The following is a 20,460-nucleotide window of genomic DNA, read 5'->3' on the forward strand; positions in this document are numbered from 1 at the left end:
ACTTGAGCTGGATGCTCAGGCTACCATGAAATGTTTCAGGTACTAAAACTTTAGCTGGGTACTGACATTATGTAGACGAGACTTTTGGTACCCAGGCTGGAGCTGGATACTTAGACGGTGGCTGTCTGCAATAGCAGTGTAGTTGAAACTTATGCAGCTTTGGAGATACGTCTGTTGATAATACCCTCATACCTCTGTGGACTCCCACATTGCCAGCCTTCATCAGTATTATTTCAAGAACTGGTCATTTGCAAACCCAACAAGACTGAGTTGTTAGGGCTAAATAGTCTATGAATCAAAGTCAAGATTGACAGTCCTTCAAGCTGGATGGTCCGTGAACTCTGATCAAAACCAGTGTGGCAACTGAGGCAGGTGGAACATGATAACCTGATATTTCAAAGTCATACCCAAAAAGCTAATACAAGTATCTGGGTCAGACATTAGACACTCTTTGAAATTATTACAGCACCACTGAGGTCAGACGGGGGATACAGAGGCATCAATTCAGAGAAATGAATGTGTCTGCTCAAAGAGGCATGTAACCAAAAACCAGATTTGACATGCTTGACTCAAGCAGCACAGTCAGAAATTGATATTATGTATCACAGCATAATGGCTACCATGGAGTACAAGAAAATACCAATGAAATATATTTTTTTTGTAAGAAAACTGATGGTGAGATGAAACCGGATGAAATCTGAGGTAAAATATTTTTCAAGAAGTAAACGTGAAGAGAAGAAATCAGAAGCTCTAAAGAGTCCCCTTATGCTGTTCATGTGGGGATCAAAAAGAGAGCTTTGATCCTGTTGTTGGGCCATTGAGAGCTATAGGCTTTCCCTGCTCAGGGGCAGGAACTGAAGGCTATGTGAGCTCTAGAAGTTTCTGAATGCTGCTCCCACAGGCGCAGATCCCTGTATATGTGTCTGACCCAAGACTATTCTTCCAAGAACTGTGTGTTATGTTGTGTATGCATGTGAGATCACAAAGAAAGACTGGGAAAGTAAATTTTTTAATTATATTAGGTTGGAATTTAAAAATAGATAAGACGAACCCTGCCAGATCAAACTGAGGGACCATCAAATCCAGCAACCTGTTTTTGTTATTGGCCAGTCAAATGCTTTTAGGAAACTTGAGGCAAAAGCTCTTCCCATTGTCAATAGTAGCTGGTATTCAGAAGAACATGAGGAGGCTTCAGTTAGCTCCCATGGCTAATCATTGCCAATTGATTCGTTTTCTGTGAATTTGTCTAATTCTGGATCATCTGTCATCTTTTCCATTCTAAAAAAACAGCATGCCCTCAAAGTCTGGCTACTGTGAAAGTAAACTGATGTGTGGTCCAGGTTTCTTTCCTGAGTCTCAGATGATGTACGTTAATCCATGAGCGTTTGTGATGAGGTGTTTGGCTTTAATATATTCCATGAGGCTAGTTGCCTGGGGAAAACAGACATACGTAAATGTATGGAGTTAAGGGTGAGACAGTTCTGGGAAGCCATGGCAACTGTTGCCAAGGGGATTGGAATGTTGGGGAAATGACAGTTGGGCAGTTAGGCCAGGTTTCCTTGGGGGGGGGGAGAAGGAGTGGTGGTTTGTGAGGAAGATGAAAGTGTTGCCTGTACATTTGTGGAGTAGATCTGGTGAGAGGACACCGTGATCACGTTTTGTGGGTGGCTATGGAGGATATAAATGGAACAAAACATCTACAGTGTTGTGACCCAGGCGAGGGGAGAGTTGGATCAGGGAGGGGAGTCAGATGAGGACAAGGCTCCTTGGGAAGCTGAAGGAGGGGAGACGAACGGGAAGGGTTCTGACAGCCCCCAAACTCCCCCGCCTGGCACTTCCACTGAAGAAGTTCCTGCCCCACCTGCGAGTCCAATGCCCAAGCAGTTAGGAAGCGACTTTCCACCTGCACTGTCTACTCCCGTGCAGGAATTCCTGCCAGGCACTTCAAATGCTTTCCAGCCAATCAGCATCCCACTTCCAGAGACCGTGCTGTCACCTAGCCAAGGACTGCTGTCAGATGGGTCATCTGAGACTCTCCCTCTATGCCCCATGCGAGGAGGTGCAAGAAGAGAGACTTTCAGAGGGTGGAAATCAGGCAGAGCTGCTACTTAAGCCACTGTCTCCCAAGGCACAAGTGCTGAGTCAACTCTCCTCAAACGTTGCAGAGAAGGTGCCTAGGCAACACTTCAGCGTCATATGGGAAGTGACTGTGGAGAAGGACTGTAGTGTTGGTTCATGTACAAGAAAGGATATAGCCATCTAAGAGTATTACATTCCGGAGAAAAGTTATTCCCTCCCTTGTTTATAATAAAAGTTGTTTTTAACAAGTCTACTTGTATAGGCTTCCAAACTCCCTTCCCAGAGTGCAAAGTTGGAGCGTGACCTTCCACCTGTCACACCTGGGTTAGGAATGAGAAGGCTATTGCACTCCTGGCCTGCTTGTGGTCTCTGCCTCAGAGGCATCTGGATGGCTGCTGTGGGAAACAGAATGCTGGACTAGATGGGCCTTTGATCTGATCTGGAGTGAGTTTAGAGCTGGGAATTGGGAGTCAGTACCAAAGAGCAATCCGGATTGGAGGGCAAACCAGACAGCAGGAGCAGTAAAACAAGCGAGGAGTCGCAGTCAAAGAACAATAAAGGTGTGATGGCAAACCACAAGGCAGAGCTGGAGAACAACCCATGAGTCTGGAGTGAAATTGAAGATCAGAAACCCGTGCTAGAGCTTGGCCAGACCTTGTTGCTCAAGCAAATTTCCACTAAGCAGGAATTCCTCTTATACGTCTTCTTTCCCAAGAGGAATCAATGGTCAGTCTGGAAGGTTCTTCCTTGAGGAGCTATAGAGATGCTTCTTGCCACATGGGGCAATGGTCAACAATTCCTGACATGATCCATCGGGGCTCTTATGAAGAGGAAAAAGAGGGGGAGAGTTGATTATGTGCCACCATGTTAATGCTAGTTGTCTGGATGCTTTTTAGAAGTGATGATTCCATTTCAGGGCCTAGAAAATACAGAGCTTAATTGTTGTTTCCTAGTTGTCTTCATATTTCTTCACTCCATTGTTGTTTGGCCACTTGATCACTTCCCTCTTCTCTCACTCCCAGTTCCTTAGCAGCTCTTGCAGCTGAACTGGTCTTGTTGCATTCTTGCTACAGGATGTTGTTTACTGTACACGCTTACTGTCTGATTGCATTTCTCTGTTCCCTGGTCACCCATGGCAGATTTTTATTACCCTATGTAGGTTTTGTTTCATCATAAAACCTATTTCATATCCCATGGATCTGGAGAGAGTCTATCCTTTCTGCAGATGTTCTAAACTCAGGTTTTAGGTTTGAGTCTGTGTGGTCCAGTGAAGAGTGGGTGTTTACTGGGCAGACTTGGGGTCAGATCCTACCTCTTCTCTGATTGATTCATTGGTGTCATCCTTCTTCAACCTTCATTTCCCAGTGAAGTACAAAATACTCTATAAGTGTAGAGCAATAAGAAGCTTTGTGTTTCCTGCCTCCTGTATGCCTATGACAGGGATAGCCAATGTGACTCTCTCCAAGTGTTGCAATCAGCCCAAGCCACATCCCTGAGCTATGATGGGAGTTGTAGTCCAGCAACATATAGAGGGCACCATGTTGACTACCCATGATCTCACTCAGTTTGTACATACCCCACAAGAAACTTGGTATCATATTAGTCAGAGGCAATATGTGCTGCTTCACAAAGGTTCTCTTGGTTCCATGAGGCCTAGAAAACTGTCTGGGCCACTCAAAATTAATTTATTGGTATATGTAGTTAGCCTTCCCAATCTTGTGCCTTCCAGATGTTTGACTCCAACTCCCATCAACTCCAGCCAGCATGGCCAATGGCCAGGGATGATGGGGGGTACCATTTGGGGATGTCAGATTTGTTGGGATACCAACTAAAAAAATTAGGGCTCCTCATTCATTCTGCATTGCAAAATTAGGGGCAGGCCTCCTTGTGTGCTAGCTTCTTGTACTTTTATATTGCTAATGAAAAAGCTAATTATTTTAGTAGAGCAAAGAAGGTTCTAAAACTGTAGACAGCCTTCAAACGTAGCACAAAATAAGAACATGATATAAATAAAAAAATCTCTTTCCCATGCTACATCAGACATCACAGCAACTCTGTCATCTTGCTGTGCATGCAAAAATCAAGAGGTTTTTGTTGTGCTGATTTATAGCCTGTCAGCCTGAGGTGACAGCAGCAGCAACTGCACTCAGAACTGGAGTTAGCTAATATTGTTCTTAAGAAATTGTTCTAAAAACAGTTTACCTCATTTCTTGTGAATCTCTGTGTGTTTTGATTGCTTTTAAAGAGTAGGCAGTTTAGTGAGCTGCTTACAATAATGCAGCTTTTTGAATCAAGCAGAGCTGTATTAGTATAATGATTTGGACCACTATTATAACTATTTGTTAAATGTTTCTTAATTCTAGATATTTAAAGATAATTGCTGTCGGCGAGAGCTTCTTGCCCTTCAGATATTCTGCAGGAATGAAAATAAAGGTTGCAGAGAACAATTGACCTTGGGACAGTTGCTTGTAAGTAGTCGGATATCCCCATCACCCAGTTTACAGAATGGCCTGGTCTATGTTGTGTTCTACTAAATGATCCATTGTTACACAGCAGCTGCATTCACACATCATGATAAGCCAGGGTTTCTTGCTTATGTAGTTTATAGTGCATGGGTGGCATGTTAGTGCATGCTGCCCAACTACTCTTACTTCACTCCTCCCCTGGCTCAAATGTGAGAAACAAACAGGGAAGCTCCAGTTAAGTTTGGCTTCCCGTTTTGTTCTGAACCCAGAATCATGCTTTATTTCTACCTAATAAGCCAGGATTGCTACCCAACTTTAAACCATGGGTTGTGGTTGGCTTACAGATCCTGGCTTGTTAAGGAGCAGCAAACCATAATTCTGGAATCGGATGCAATGGGAAGCCACTCTTAACTGCCACTTCTTGGTTTGTTTCCTGGCTTGTAATGGGAGGAGTGAAATGGGAGCAATCGGGCAGTGTTTGTCAGCATGTTATTCATGCAAAGCCAGAAACCTTGGCTTATTGTGATGTGCAAATGTAGACACTGTACTAACCAAAAGCAGGAACTAATGTTGGAAAATGCAAAGCAGTTAATGGCCTCTAGACTTTGAAACCTTGAATATCATTAACTTTTTAAAAATACATTTTGGGATTAAGGATTGCTTTTGGGTCTGAAAAAGTAGACCAAGCACCTTTAGTCTGATCTTTGTGTTCCTTCTCCCACCATCCATTTCCCTGTTTTCTCTCTTCTGGTACAGTCCTCTGTTAAGTCAGGTCACACTCCAGCTTGTTGTTTGTGACCTGCCAGATTAAAACCAAAGCACTAGAAAAAAGTGATGATCTGCCAGGGGGTAGTGTAAACCAACTTCTAACTTAATATGAGGAAAGATACTAGTTTTCCAGGATAGCTGACAGAAGCTATGGATTCATACAGTAGTGAATTCAGAAGTGCAGGGTCCCTTCATGATAGTCACAGCTACACATACTCTTTTTGTTGCTGCTGGGTTGAGAATGAGATCCCTGTTCATGTGTTCTCCTACAACAACAGACATCCCTAGAAGCCAGTAAGCATGAAAGGGGAGTGTTGGCTACTGAGAAGAATATTCTCAGTGGCTGACTCACCTCCTTTCAGTGGCTCCAATCAGCAGGAAAGGACAAGGAAGAATGTTGGAAACTTTCTCAGTGGCTAACACACTCCTCTTCCATGCCAATTGGCTCACAGGACACTGGAGGCACTGGGACCCTGCTCCCAAAAACTTAAGGGGTCTAAGACCCCTCGAGATCCTGGATAACTACACTCGATTCATATGTGCAAAAGGGAGTGTTTGGAATGGTGGGAAGAGGAGGGGAGATGTTTGAAACTGCGATGTTATCATTTGTGTGGTTGCTAAAAATGAGGGGTACCAGTATTTACCTGCATTCTTTTTCTTATTTAACAAGGTTAGCAAATCTTAACTTTTCTGTGCACCAGCATCAACATTTAAGGAGTTTGCATCAAAGGTTCTTAGCCTGACTGTAAAAAGCTGAAAACTTATTTCAAACTTTTAGGTGGCAATCCCAAATTTGTCAGCCAAGTGTCTTGAGATTTTGTTCCAGCTTTGTGCGTAATGTAATGATAATTATATTTATGCTTAAGCTAAAACACCAGTGAGGGCTGATTTGAAAAGTGGCACTTCCTGTTAAATTCACGTAGCAATATTTTTTATGGCTAAAGTGAGAAACAAACAAGCAAAAATATAGTGACCTGGTACATATTTATTTCAGACACATCTGAAAAATGACTGTCTCTTTGAAGAGCTTCCATGTCCACGTGTTGATTGTAAGGAGAAAGTATTGAGAAAAGATTTGCCAGACCACATAGAAAAGACCTGTAAATATCGGGAAACAACATGTAAATACTGTAAAAACCAAGTTCCAATGATTATGATACAGGTGAGTGTGTCGCTTCTTGCTAAACCCTTGTTGTTGCTGTTTTTTAAAAATACATCATATAAAAATTGTGGAAACTTTTTTTTTTTAAATTAACAGTATTGAAGGATCTGTACCTTGAACGGTAGTATAGTGTTGAGCTTGGTTTAGGATCTTGTCTGATTTGTTTCACAGTGGAACACAGCAGTGCAAGAGGGCACCCCATCATTTTGTTGGGGAAATTATTACCAGGAAATCATTCACGTTTTTTTACAAAACGTAAGCAGATGAAAAGGAGTTCTGCTGTTAAATAGCAGCTATTTGCTTGGAGGCCTTTTGGTCACAAGATAGTCCCATCCATATTTTATTATATCTAGTGATTCTGAAAATGAAAAGCAAAGCAAAAAATCTCTCTGCCTGTTCAGAAGTGGAGGGGTGTGTTTTTTTTTGGGGGGGGAGGGTAGAATTAAAGCTAAGCAAATGAGATCTTCAAAAAACTTTTGTTCTGTTAGAACTCAAGGAGCCATAAACTCTGCATGCCCTGCAGAGTAGGAAATCACCTTTATGGCTGAAGAATGATAAAGGAATAGATAGTTTTCGAAAGAATGGCCTCTTTTGCACTGAATCTTGTTGTTCTCATTTCATTAACTTGTTTTATTGTTTATATGTTGATTGTACTTTATGTTGTATCCCATCCTGGTATCTGTACAGATGAAGGATGTGCTAGAAATCCTTTAATGATTAACTTAAAGAAAATAAGCACAGAGCTACTCTAGCTATGCCCCGCCCCAGCTTAAAATGGTGCATGTCTGGTAGCTGCACATTCTTCACTAAACAGTCAATTCATTTAATAAATAAATGAATTCTGAGGGGGAAATCCCCAAAGCGATGTGTTTTATATTTGAAGGGAGAGAAGGAGATGAGGAACAAACCAAACAGGCCAGACAGAGAGTTGTGATGGCTATGCCTCAAGTGGAAAGCCCTTTGGCTTGTGCATGTCAGGGCATGTAATTTTTGCCAATCTCCCTTCTTTTAAATAGTGCCCACCTTTTTAACTTTCCCAGAGACATCTATACATATAAATTAATATATGCAAATTTGGATCATGAGCCTGAGCCTTGGGCCCATTAGGTATTAGCAGTGCCTCTGAGTGAATGCTGCCACTTGTTCGTCCATGTAAGGTGACAGTGCTTTAAGAGGGTGTGGCTGCAGTAAGTCTGTTGCCACTTGGATATTCTCAGGTTCTTTTTTCCAAGGAAAATCTGCACTGTCAGCCTGTAAAAAGTAAGGATAGCCATGGCCAGCATGCCAGCTGCTGATGACACTAGGTATGAGCCAAAGCCCACTCCCACTCGAGGGAGAACACAATCCAGAGTCCTTTGTGTGCTATTGCAGGAACATAAGAAGAGCCTGCTGGATCAGGCTGATGGACCATCTAATACAGCATCCTGTTCTCACAGTGGCCATCCAGATTCTTCTGGGAAACACACAAGAACCCGAGAACAGAGTCTGGCCATAGTCAGAACCAGATGTGTTCCCTGCAGACATGTATGCGAAGTGTGAGAAATGAATTGGCAGAATTAGTTTGACACTGCAAGTAACTTTAATGTTGTTGGACTACAGCTTCCATCATCCCTGACCATTGGCTAAGCTGGCTGGGGATGAAACTTGGAAACATCAATTGGTCCAAAATGCAGCAGCCAGATGACTGACTGGGGTTCCATTGAGAACTCGCATAACGCCTGTTTTGAAACAGCTGTGCTTGTTGCCAGTTTGCTTCCGGGCCCAATTCAAGGTATTCATGTTAATGTTTGAAGTCCTAAATGGCCTTTTGGCCCCAAATATCTGAAAGACTGCCTCCTACCCTGCAAGAGGCTCCCTTGGTAGTTCCACTGCATAGAAGTTTAAGGGACGGCAGCTCAAGAGAGGGAGTTCTCTGAGACAGAACATAAGCTGTGGCATGCCTTCCCCACAGAGGTCCATCTGGCACCTTCATTGTACAGCTTTTGTCATATGCTGAAGATGCATCTGTATGTTTTTAGGAGTCATTCTTATTATTTTGATTGTAAATTGTTCTGACTGATTTTAATATTGTGTTTTTACATTGTTGTAACACTGGGACCTTACGGTGAAGGGGACGTAAAAATTCTAAAAAATAATGATAATAACATCCTAAGGTTGAGGAACATGCCATAGCTGGAAGAAAGGTTTTCTTGGATAATTCTCTTTCAAATAATGTGCACTATTGTGGATTATTTCAGAAAGGAAAGAAGTGTGTTGTTGCTCTAAGTGTGAATTCAATAAGGAGTGTTGCGAAACTTCATACTCCATATTTCTGTTAAGCTCAGAGTATTAATATGTAAATTATGAAGCGGAGACGTGCTGATTCTCTTAATGTCCTCCTCTGAAACTTATTATAGATTTTCAGGTATGTGATTTTTCCTATCTTCCTCCTAGAAACATGAAGATGCAAACTGCCCTTGTGTTATGGTTACATGTCCTCATAAATGTAGTGTTTCAGCACTCCTGAGAAAAGAGGTAAGAGATCATATTGTGCATTCATTCATAAAAATGAAAGAACATCCTGCCTTATATTACTCTGCTTAGAATGCTTTTCATAGTAACATTGTGCAAGAAATTTGCCAGAAGCAGCTCCAGTGTATTTAAAAGCAAAAAACAAGTTGCTAAAATCAACTTTAAAGAAATTTCTAGACTTCTGGGAATTTGTATTGCAGATTTCACCCCACCCCCCAAAAAACATCTGCATTGGTGGTGACTGTTTTCTCGTCCCTTCTCTCAAGTTAGCTAAATTCAACATGCTTAATTATTGCAGGTATCAGAGAACTTGTAGGCACCTTATAACCTTTGCAACACTTGGGTGGTATAAGTATTCTCTTTTTAATTAGCAATTTCAAAGGATTTAAAATGTTAAAAAAAAAACCAGAAATAATGTGAATAACAGATTTCATAGTAGTCTTCTGTTTGACCGATGCTCCTCTTCATCAAATATTGGGGCTGATTTTTAAATAGTGCCAGATTTTAAACTGTTTGGGCACTATCCAATAAAGCAGGTTAGTACAAGGATTCCTATTTGCCCAGTGGAACTCCCTGCCCCGCTCCCCTGCAGCCTCCCCAAATCTGTTCCAGAGGGTTGGGGGAACTCCCAGAACAGATTTAGGGGCATATGGTGGAAGGAGAGGGAAGGGGAGTTTAGTTGCACAACCGGAAGTCCTTGTACTAACTGAACTACTTCATTGGATATCACCCTTTGTGTTAAGTGTTACACACATATACATCTCCTGCTACACTTTATTTGATCTGTGGAATTTTTGTCACTTGGAACAAAACAGATGCACGCTGTAAAAAGGAGTTCCAGCTCCTGTATCCTGCATTTTCAAATATAACATTAAGAGTGACTTAATCATACAGTCTTTAGAATAAAAACGCTGCTGCTGCTGCTAAAATAAGCAATGGCCATACTATGTTGTTGCAGGGGGAAATTGAAAGGCGTGGGAGGGCCAAGTAACTGTTCGTCCGTCTATTGATTCTCCACTGCAACACCATCATTTTTTCCTCTCCTTCCCCCCGCCCCCCAGCCATCTTCAAACCTGAAAATAAGCCTGCCTGGGTGGGGAAAAAAGGCCCTGGGAGAGAATTCACGGGAGCAGGGTTAAGCATCCTGTATCATGTCCAATTCTCCCTTGAAGTTTTCACACACACACACACAAGCACACACACACACACACATCTGGCATTTCCATTAGCTGATGTACATATGGCCAGCGTCATATGGTGTTCCACATTGATTTGTTGGCAATGAATAGAAAAATTCTTATTTCTGGTGTGGTAAACCGAGTGTATGGATTAATGGTGTTGCCTTCTTTTGATCTGATATCCTTAAGCCTGTTTAATGGTGATCTACTGACTCCATGGAAGCTGAGGGTTAAGAACTCTAGAAGATACTAACTAGATGTTTTTGAAGTATGTATGAGTCAGTGTACCCCAAGAATCCTTAGTATTGACATTGGACATATGAATAAATTTTAGTAGTTAATGAGAGGACCAAAAGAGGTGTTTTCTTAAACTAGGGAGCAGCCCTATCACAAGCCAAAGTATGTGTGGTGAGTGGTGTCTAGTCTGTCAGGAAAAATGTTCTATGAAATGCCAGACTTCAGTTTTCCCCAAAATTGTGGGTAATAATCCAACAGGCATCTCTGAAAGAGAGGAGCAGTGTCATGAATTCTTGATGTGCAGTGAGACAAGTGATTATATGAGCTGTTTTTGTGTTCCTGTGAGCTGTCCTGGTTTAAGGTGTGTAGGTTGTACATAGACAATATAGTAAATTTAGAAAGGAAATTGCAATTTAATAAAGCTTCAAAAGCAACATAAGAGGTAATCTGAGGCTAAGCCAAAAATCTGATCTGAAACCTGAGGCTAGTAAATATTGGCATGGCTTACTAGCCAGTTCTCAGATTCATATAAGGCCATTGCCTTGCTGAGCTAAGTAGGTCTGGGTCTGGTCAATGCCTGGATGGAGGACCACTTGGGAACCACATATATGCAGCCTTGGGTTCCATGATGGAAGAAAGGTGGGATATAAATGCAAGATAAGTGAATAAATAAACTCCATCCCCTCACTAAAAAGTCTTCAGGCATGTGCAGATGGTTTGGGAGAAAGGTCGTGTCTCCTTTAACTTGTACTGGGAGGTGGAGAAAGTAAAATAGCAGGAGCTTCTCTCTTTGCTTTAATTCTTTTATTCTTCCCTTCTCTGGACCTTAGGGCAAATGAGAGCTCAAGGGACAGAACATGTATGCTATTGGGTGCTCTTTTTGCATTTCTCTCAGTGACCTGGCAAGTGGATTTGTGGGTACCTGGAATGAAACTGCATTTCTTACTAGAATTAGATATTTAATAGTACATCCTTTCAATGTAGATTTAGATGTATGAAAATGAATCCAGGCCATTCTTTGGAAATAGTTTTTTCTCTGGGCTAATTTAATGTTGTTTGACCTCCAGACTTTCAGGTATTTGTACTTTCAGAAATGTAGAATGGCTATTGCTTTTTATTTATTTTTTACAGGGAGGTGTGTTCCGTGGATTTTATTGCTGCTTTTGATTTATAAGAGTTTCAGGATTAGATATTTAGACAATTCCTACATTCTTTCTGTGCTTTCTGAAGAGAGGGACATTCCACATATCATCTGCTGTTACTCCTATTTTCTTCTCATGCACGTACTAACACCTTGAACAAAAAGCTGACTGTGCAGACTGCATAGTCTTTATGGTCCTGAAATCATCCCTGTTAGCTGCGAGGATGGGCTGAGGACTGAGGCAAGCTGAAGCTCTGGGGATAGCACATGCTGTACAAGAGCCTCTAGGCCAGCCTTTCCCAACCAGTGTGCCTCCAGATGTTGTTGGACCACAATTCCCATCAGCCTCAGCCAGCATTGCCAATGACTGAGGCTGATGAGAGTTGTGGTCCAACAACATCTGGAGTCACACCGGATGGGAAAGGCTGCTCTAGGCTGTGAAATAGTGTTCAATCATACCCTGAAAGGTCCTAAAGCTGGTACAAGGAACAGGAAATGTGCCTCTCCAGATGTTCTTGGACTGGCATGATCAATGGTCAGGGATGATGAGAGTTGTAAGTCCAGCCTGGTGGGTACAGGCTCCCTATGCCTGTCCTAAAACATTTTAGGGAAAGATAAGGACCATAATTTTTTCACTATTCACCCCTTTTCTTGCTGTCTTCTGTTTTGCTCTTTGTTGCTGCTCTCTGAGCCAAAGGAATTCCAAGGGTGCTATATATGCTGAGTGTGAAAGAACTTTTCACTACTTAAGTAACACTTAATTTCTGCGTGCTGCTTTTGAAAATATAAGACCTGTTTTTCTTTATTAAAAATGTATATGTTTGTTTCATGCAATATTTGTTCTAAGTCTCTGTCGTTCTGTTTTTTATTCTTATCACTAGGATTTTGCATGACACGTTTTGGAAAAATCTGTTCTGAATTAAACAGTTTGGGAGTGGGTGAGTGGGAGGAATGTGCATTATTACAGTGAAACTGCTATCAAGAGTGGCTGATCAGTGGACCAGTAGTCTTTTATCAGAAATCAAAACTGCATGCAAAACACTAACGGTCCTTTTGAATCAGGTTGAAATAGTCATTAGAAGAGGTTTCACTGTAAAAGTGTCACTTTGTATATCCTATTGGAATGTTCATGTGATTACATGTGTATGTGTAATACCCCTCAAGTACAACTGGAAGTAATATGAGCTCATGCTTTTAAAACAAACATAAACAGACCACACAATACAAACCTGTATTGCGTGCCCTATATAGTTCTGAACCTTATTGTGCATACATTTTTCGTAAAAAAACAAACAAAAAAACTCACATTTTTTTCCTATTACAGTTGAATGCACATTTATCAGAATGTATTAATGCCCCAAGTACCTGTAGTTTTAAGCGTTATGGCTGCATTTTTCAGGTCAGTATATAATGATTTATATACTTGATTGAAAGTCTACAATAAGAAAACTTAATACTACTGATAGCTCTCTAGACTGGACTTGGTATTTCTTGTTATCCATTAAGAGAAATGCATCCAGTTGCTTGAGTGATTTTAAAGCTATGCATTGGATGTTGATGATTTGCCTGCCTAAGAAATTTAAGTGTGTGAAGAGCATGTTTCCAAGGACAACAATGTGTCAGGATTTCAGTAGTCTTGTCACGTACATAAGACACTTCTTTTTTGCCCCTCAAGTAAACAAACTGTGATTATTTCAGTTGTTTCCATGAAACATTTTATTTTTCTGCAATGAAACTTTCTAGCCCTTTATACTGCTTGTGTACAATACCATCCCTAACCCACTAAAAATTGCTGTTGTGCAAGTTCTGCTTCTGTGCATTTCACTGGGGTATATGCAGAGATTTAGTAGACTGTGATGTGTTAGCCTAGGTTAGGGGTAGCCAACAGATGTTTTGAAGCCCATGAGCCCCAGCCAACATGGCCAATGGTCTAAGACATCTGGAGGACACTATTTGGAGAAGACTTGCATAGGCAAATCATGTAGCATTCTTCATACATAATGCAAGTAGATTCATTATCTAACTCCTGGAATGCAAACATTAAGCCACCAAGAATGAATGGGCACAGCAGAAGATGGTAATTTTTTGAGTGAGACTTTTCACATATTTATTTTTTCTTTCTTACAATATATTTCCTCTGTACCATTTGTCTGAGACTTTGACATTAACAGGATGTGTGTGAAGAGTAAGTCATTCAAATAAAAATTACACATTTCTTGTTCCTTCCAAGGAGTGTGCCAGAACAATGACATAAAGGGCCAGTGTAGACTGCAGACTTGCAATTTATTACCTTTTAAAATTATAATCCCCCTTTAGTCCAAAGATGATCCCAAAACCTCTTTTTGTGTCCCCCCCCCCCGAAAGAGTAAGACTTGTAGGTATTTTGGATGGGTGGATGAGAGTAGTTGTCTCCAAGCCCCATACAGAACTACTGTTCTCGGGGTTCAATGCAAGGATTACAGGAAGTAACAGCTGCTTTAACTGGGTTATATATTTGTAGCATAGGCTTGCCATGAGACCAGTGAGGGGCGACAAGGCTGAGGCTGCGATCCTACCTCCACTTGCCTGGGTGTAAGCCCAAATGAATTCATTAGGGCTTATATCTGAGTAGACATAGTAAGGATTGCATTGTCCAGAAACTTCTTCCTTCAAGAGATTTTTAACACCTGGGAATTTGATAAGAACCAAAGCATTCAAAAGTTTGCACACAAACACAATTGCTCTCAATGGTTGAAAAAGTCTGTCTTGTTGGCACTGCTTGCTGTTTATCACCATTCATTATTTTTATGTGTTGTGTTTTTGGATATATGTATAATTTGAATACATTATAAAGAACATGTACATTGAAGATCATAAAAATATTAAATTTGCAATTTAATTTACATAATTAAAAAAGGCTAGTCTACATAAACCTTTTTTCAAAATGTCACATCATCTAACAGGTATATGAATGAAAGGAGCTGCAGATGTGGTCTTCATTTTACATACTGTACACTGTTTTATGTGTAATCATATGCACTAGTTATTCATACTGATGTGTGTATTTGTGTAAGGATCACAGATTTTCTGATTACCTAAAAGCATTAAGCAAAGCATTCTGCAAACTAAGAATTTTCACTCTCTGTAAAAGCAGTACTGCCATTTCCAAGATTGATGAATTCAGTTCTAACCTTTCTCTTCTCTCTTTCTGCCCCATCTTGTTCTCTTTTCACTCAGTGGACTGGTTTGAATGCAATACCAAATCATAGTTTAGCATTACAAAAATGAGCCTCAGTGAGCTTCGGGCTTGTGTGCTCCCCTCTACCCCACATTCTCCAACCCAGCCATGAGAAGATCAGAAGCTTCTGCTTCATTTTCCATTAACTGTCATTTACTGTGTCGTCTGAACTTGGACATAGTGCAGTTAATCTTAATTATAGTTAGTAGAAACAAGCCAACTTCAAACCATAGTTTATGATTAAACCATAGTTAAAATAATAGTTAAAATTAACTTAAGTTTAGAGTTCAGACAACACACTAAAACTACAATGCATATTCTCTTAAAAATGAAAACTGGTCTAGAAATATTTTTAAATAAAACAGTAAAACTATTGTTAATATAAAACAGAAGCTGAAACTTACTATCTTCTCGCAGCTGCATTGGGGGAGGGGGGAAAGCATGAGCCCAACACTCCCTGCAGCTTGTCTTTGTAACACTAATGCATTACATTCAAATGCAGTCAGTGAGCACTTTCACATACAAAAGCATCAAAGCATGTTGGTTTATTGTTTCTAGTTACCTGGATATGTTGGGAAACAATCCACCAAGTTCTGTTCCTGTGGGATTAACTCCTTAGTTCAAATAGTGAAGATGTTCAGGGGCTGCAGAACATGTTGCTAGCAATGGTAGGCAGCAGCAGAACTAGACTTGTGCGCCCTGGGCTTTAGAAAGCAACAAGCATATTGCTGTTAGCAGCTTTTCACAATTCTCTCCCTCCCTCCCTGTCTCAGGCCTTCTTCTGTTTCCTGAGAACGTAATAACAATATAGTAGAAATAGCAAGTAAAATAAAATAGGGAGCTTTGGTTTGAAAGATATTTGTTGGCGAATATAGACTTCATCACTAAGAGTTTGCTTTTTTATTTTACTTCGTGCTAAACTGCTGCTTGGGAAGGCAGGTTGCAAGTAACCCCTTTCTAGGAGCAAGTAAAAATTGTTTCCATGTAACCAGGAGAGTTGCTCTTTTGTGCCTCACAGTGAAGTTAGACCTATGTGGATCTCTGTGATACCCTCCTGATCTTAAAGAACTCGCAGTGTTTTAAGGTTGGAAGGGCCCAGACCAAAGGCTTGTCTATTCCAGCATCCTGTTTCCCAACAAGCAATTGGCCAAGCAAGCCACAAGCAGAATGTGAAGGCAATAGCCCTATCCAGCTGTTCCCAGGAGTTGCTATTCAGAGGCATTCTGTTTCTGATGCAGGAGATATCATGGACCCCCCCTAGACAGTCTTATCCTCTATGCAGTTCTCTCATTGCCTTTTAAAGACCTCTAAGCTGATGGCCATCACCACATCTTATAGCAGTGAATTCCAACTATGTGTTGTGAGAAGAAACACTTAATTTTGTCTGACCTGAATTTCCTGTCAATCAGCCTTACTAGATAACCTTCATTGAATTCTAATGATATGAGAGGGAGAAAAAAATCTCTCTCCAGACCACACCATGAATAAGGATGGAAGAGAGCCCAGCAACCAATATCTGTGTCCAATGGAGGATGACCCCAGGATGGGCTGCCTTGCTCTTTTCTACTCCAAGTTCTAGGGCTCCAAGCCTTCAAGCGAGATGCAGTTTTTGTTAGTGTTCTTTAACCGTGGATCCCCAGATGTTACTGTACTACCACTCCCATTATTTCCAGTCAGCTTCGCCAGTCGTCAGGGATGATGGGAATCACAATTTTGCAGGAGTGATTAAGTCATGTACTGGCAAATTTAGGTTTGCACAATTAAAGTGGACTAAAGCAGTCTTGCCTAGCAAATCCACTTTGTAAAAATATTGGACTTTTGTGGCAATGAAAGTGATGGGGAAATGCACTAGAAAGTGTGGGATAAAAATTAATTGACAGGAAGTTATAGAAATTCTGTGCAAACAAATCAGGATGAATGTTCGATAAACAGCAGATGTTGTACAACCTCAGTGTAAGCTTTATGCAAAAAATCAGGATGAATGATCAATAAACAGCTCATCTGGAGTCACCTCGAGTCCAACATCTGGAGACCAAAGGGTGAAGACCACTGGTCAGCAGTTAAGAGCAGGTTGGTAGAAGAGGCAGGTGTGTGCTTCTTGGCTCATCTTAATGAAATATTTCCAACAGTGTAAAAAAGTAGGGTTCTTGCCACTATGTTCATCCTAATTTTTTTGCATCCATGTACTATTGAAATGAAATAAATAGGATTTTTTTTTTCAGGGCAGGGTTTGGTGGATTGAGCCTTTACCTTTTGAAGGTTATCATTTGTGTTTCTTTTGGTGGTTAAATAAATGGTTTTGAAATGCAATTTAAAACGTATCTTCTTGTATAGAAGTTGCCTTTTTAAAGACACACATGATGACTTTTTGGCCCCAACCAATGTTTAGCATATAATGCACAAGCAGGAATCGACTGCAGTGAGGCTTGGGCTCAGGTATGCTCCCCTCCCCTCTATTCCTCTCATGCAGCCAGGAGGACTTCAGATGCTTTTGCTTCCAGTTACTTAACCTCAGTTGGTCATGGTATCTGGACTGACAAACTGTGATTAATATTTACTATGGTTCATTTAAAATAGCCTTCCCCCACATAGTGGCCTCCAGATGTTGATGGATTCCCAATACCCATCAGCCCCAGGCAGCATTGCCAGTGGTCATGAATGATGGGAATTGTAGTCTAGCAACATCTTGAGAGCCTCAGGTTGGGTTATGAAGCTGGTTTGTTTAAGCATTATTAAATTAACCACACATCCAGGTTTGGATGACACAGCAAGCTGTGGTTAAGTAAAAGCAGAAACAAGTGCATCCAAAAAACTCCTCACAGCTGAACATGTGGAAGATAGGGGAGTTGAGAGCACACAAGCCCAAGGTGTGCTGTGGCTCATTCCTGCTTGTGCACATTGCACTAAACTATGGGATAGCATGACATGCAAATGCAGCCTTAGTGTTGTGTGTCTTTATTATTAAAGTAGGTTGCATAGAATATATGTCAGAAAAATGCATCAGTGGGCCACACATATGGAGGGTGGGTTGTTGCTACATGGTATGTAGGGTTGGTTAAGAAATGAAGTCGGCTAAAATATATTCTTTGTCACAGGGAACAAATCAGCAAGTTAAAGCACATGAAGCCACCTCAGCAGTGCAGCATGTAGACTTATTGAAAGAGTGGAGTAATTGTCTAGAAAATAAGGTACATCTACTCACCTTACCTTCATTACTTTTATATTTTATACATCTAGCAGGGATACAATTATGGGACTTGGGAATGGTTACGAAAATGTTTCTCGGTTTGTGTCTTGTATATGTTTTCGTTTTTACCATTATGATGTACTGTATTTTACCCTTGTTTGTTCACCGCCCTGAGAGCTATTTTGCTATGGGCGGTATATAAATTGAACGAAATAAATAAAATAAATAAATAAATAAATAATTATAGCTTCAAGATTGTTTTTAAAACTGCAGCAGGGTTAAAAATAAGGAAAACCTCTTTAAAGCTTTCTTAACTGGTGGAATGTGTGTAATATAGATAGATTGGTCTTGGACTCCTAACTGGCTAATTGTAGTTTTCTCCATTGGGCCACCTCACAAAGAGAGGCAAGAAAAAAAAATTACACTATTAAAAACTTTGTTGCTGCTCGGTTTTAAGAAATGTTTTTAATGTGGAAATACTGAATAGCCCAGTATTGAGACAAGGCCATAACATCTTGCATGCAGAAGATAATAGGTTCCGTTTTGTGGTTTTAAAGTTTTGAAGGCTTTCAGCTAGTAGATCTGGCAGGGTAGCCAGTATAGTTGGACTACAACTCTCATCATCCCTAGCCAGTGTGGTCATGGGTCACAGATGATGAAATTTGTAGTCTCACAGCATCTGGAGATCACCATGCTGGCTACTCCTGAATCAGTGTACCTGTCTCTCTTTTTCATATAAGAAGATGCTTTTTTCCCTTCTTGACCTAAGAATGGCTTAAAATAGCCATGATGTTTCTCTGTGCTGATTCCTTTTTCTACTTGGGAACTAATCTGTAGTTATTGTTCATACTACTGCCATTTCTTAAGGCCAAAAGCAAAAAAACAAAACAAACCCCTGTTTGGCATGACTCTTTTTCACGTGCCATTATTTTCATGGTGCAAACAAGGCAGTGGTTGGTTGGAGGAGGGGAGCACTATGGACTCTTTTGACCTAATTCAATGCAAACTGATCTAGCACTCAAAGAACAAAACTTCCATATGCAGTTTAAGATGTGGGAGATTCTGTTGGCCAGAATCCAAGATGCTATAACGAGTCTTGACTAGTAAGTAAGTACTTTTTAAGATTAAAATTTTAAAATGTAACATTACTATCAATTTAGAATAAATAAATTGAATCATTAGAAAGGAGAAAGGAGAACGTGCAGTAACAGTAATAGCTAATTGTGCATGCCATGCCTAGGATGAAAAATTAATTGTAATTAGTAAGATTGTTTCATGTCTAATTTATTAATTAATTTGTAACATTTCTATCCTGCCTACAAAAAGATAGATGTGACAGATTTTTTAAAAAACAAACTAAACCATCCCCTTATCTAAGGCAGTTCTGTTTTTTGTTTGACTGGGCTATATCTGCACAGCAGACTTCATTTCCTTTTCCCCAGGAACCCTGAATATGGTGAAGTGGGGTCCAAACCCATGACCACAAGGGCCCCTCTCCCTTTGGCCAAGCAAGTACCATGTCCCAGCCAAGCAACGAGGCCTGGATCTGGTTGGTTGCAGTGTGGGAGATGCCACTCTTGCTTCTGGTCCGGTGCAGGACACAACTGCCCCTGTTGCCTCACCACATCTGGTCCAGAGCAGGCTCTACTGCCCCAGTTCTCTTTCTCGGAGCACCAGAAGAAACTGCAGCAGTTTCTCAGGCACACCATCCCTTGCCAGGTTATAACCTGCAGGAAACTGCCTCCTGCCTTAGTTGGAATCACCTTCATGGCATGAAGAAGATAAACAGCCTGATGATACTGCCAAATGGTGGGTAGGCTGTGCTACCAGACCGCTGCTGCCTCCTGCTAGGGAAGCTTTGCAGGGCGTCCGAACGGGGGCTCATCCAGGGCGGCCTTTGGGAGACTGAGTGCTGGAGCAAAGCAGCTCTTGCTGCCTTTTACTGGACCTTTACAAGGTGCCACGAAGCCACCAGTGCTGGCAAACAGCATCAGCTGGCTAAGCTGTGGTAGCCCAGCTCTTTGCTGGGTCTGCCTGCAGCTCCTCCAGCAGCTGGCACTGTGCAGCTTTGAGAGTTATTCAGGCTGTGAAGGGAGTGAGTGACATGCCATCTGAAGGGCTCAGAGGCTTCCCTGGCTGCAGGGCTTGAGAGTCACCATCCTAACCATCCTGCTGGCTCCCAGGATCTATTGCCCTCCCGGGCAGGAGACACTTCCCAAACACAGGGTTGGGATAGAAACCTGGCTCTTTCCCTCTTGAGTTTCCCAACCTCCCTGCTATGTTGAGTCCCTACAGCAACCTTCTCCACTGGACATAATGTGCTGGGCAGGCAGGTGAACATTTTGAATTGGAGCAGATTGGCTCCTCTATGCAGCAGCTGCCATGCCGCCTGCTGTAAAATTCCCCAACTTGCAATGTCCAGTCAAGACCCTGCATGCTGGGTAATTTTATGGCCGGTGGTTGTTGCACAGAGGAGACAAATTGCTTCAATTCAAAAGCACAGGCACCACACACT

At 41.3% G+C, this 20,460-nt stretch overlaps 1 protein-coding gene across 18 annotated transcripts in view; it reads left to right on the forward strand.

Moving 5' to 3' along the window:
• TRAF3 (TNF receptor associated factor 3) overlaps positions 1–20,460 on the forward strand; it is a 98,981-nt gene that overhangs the window by 59,371 nt on the left and 19,150 nt on the right. For 16 of the 18 annotated variants that reach the window (XM_061612212.1, XM_061612211.1, XM_061612210.1 and 13 more), the window contains 5 exons: positions 4,443–4,547; positions 6,307–6,474; positions 8,908–8,988; positions 12,866–12,940; positions 17,854–17,946. In XM_061612212.1, the coding sequence (XP_061468196.1) occupies positions 4,443–4,547; positions 6,307–6,474; positions 8,908–8,988; positions 12,866–12,940; positions 17,854–17,946 (522 nt within the window). The remainder of the gene's footprint in view (positions 1–4,442; positions 4,548–6,306; positions 6,475–8,907; positions 8,989–12,865; positions 12,941–17,853; positions 17,947–20,460) is intronic. The other 2 variants (XM_061612223.1, XM_061612224.1) reach the window with 2 other exon arrangements.

The sequence above is a fragment of the Rhineura floridana genome, chromosome 2 (genome assembly GCF_030035675.1).
Source record: "Rhineura floridana isolate rRhiFlo1 chromosome 2, rRhiFlo1.hap2, whole genome shotgun sequence".
NCBI classification, from domain to species: domain Eukaryota; kingdom Metazoa; phylum Chordata; class Lepidosauria; order Squamata; family Rhineuridae; genus Rhineura; species Rhineura floridana.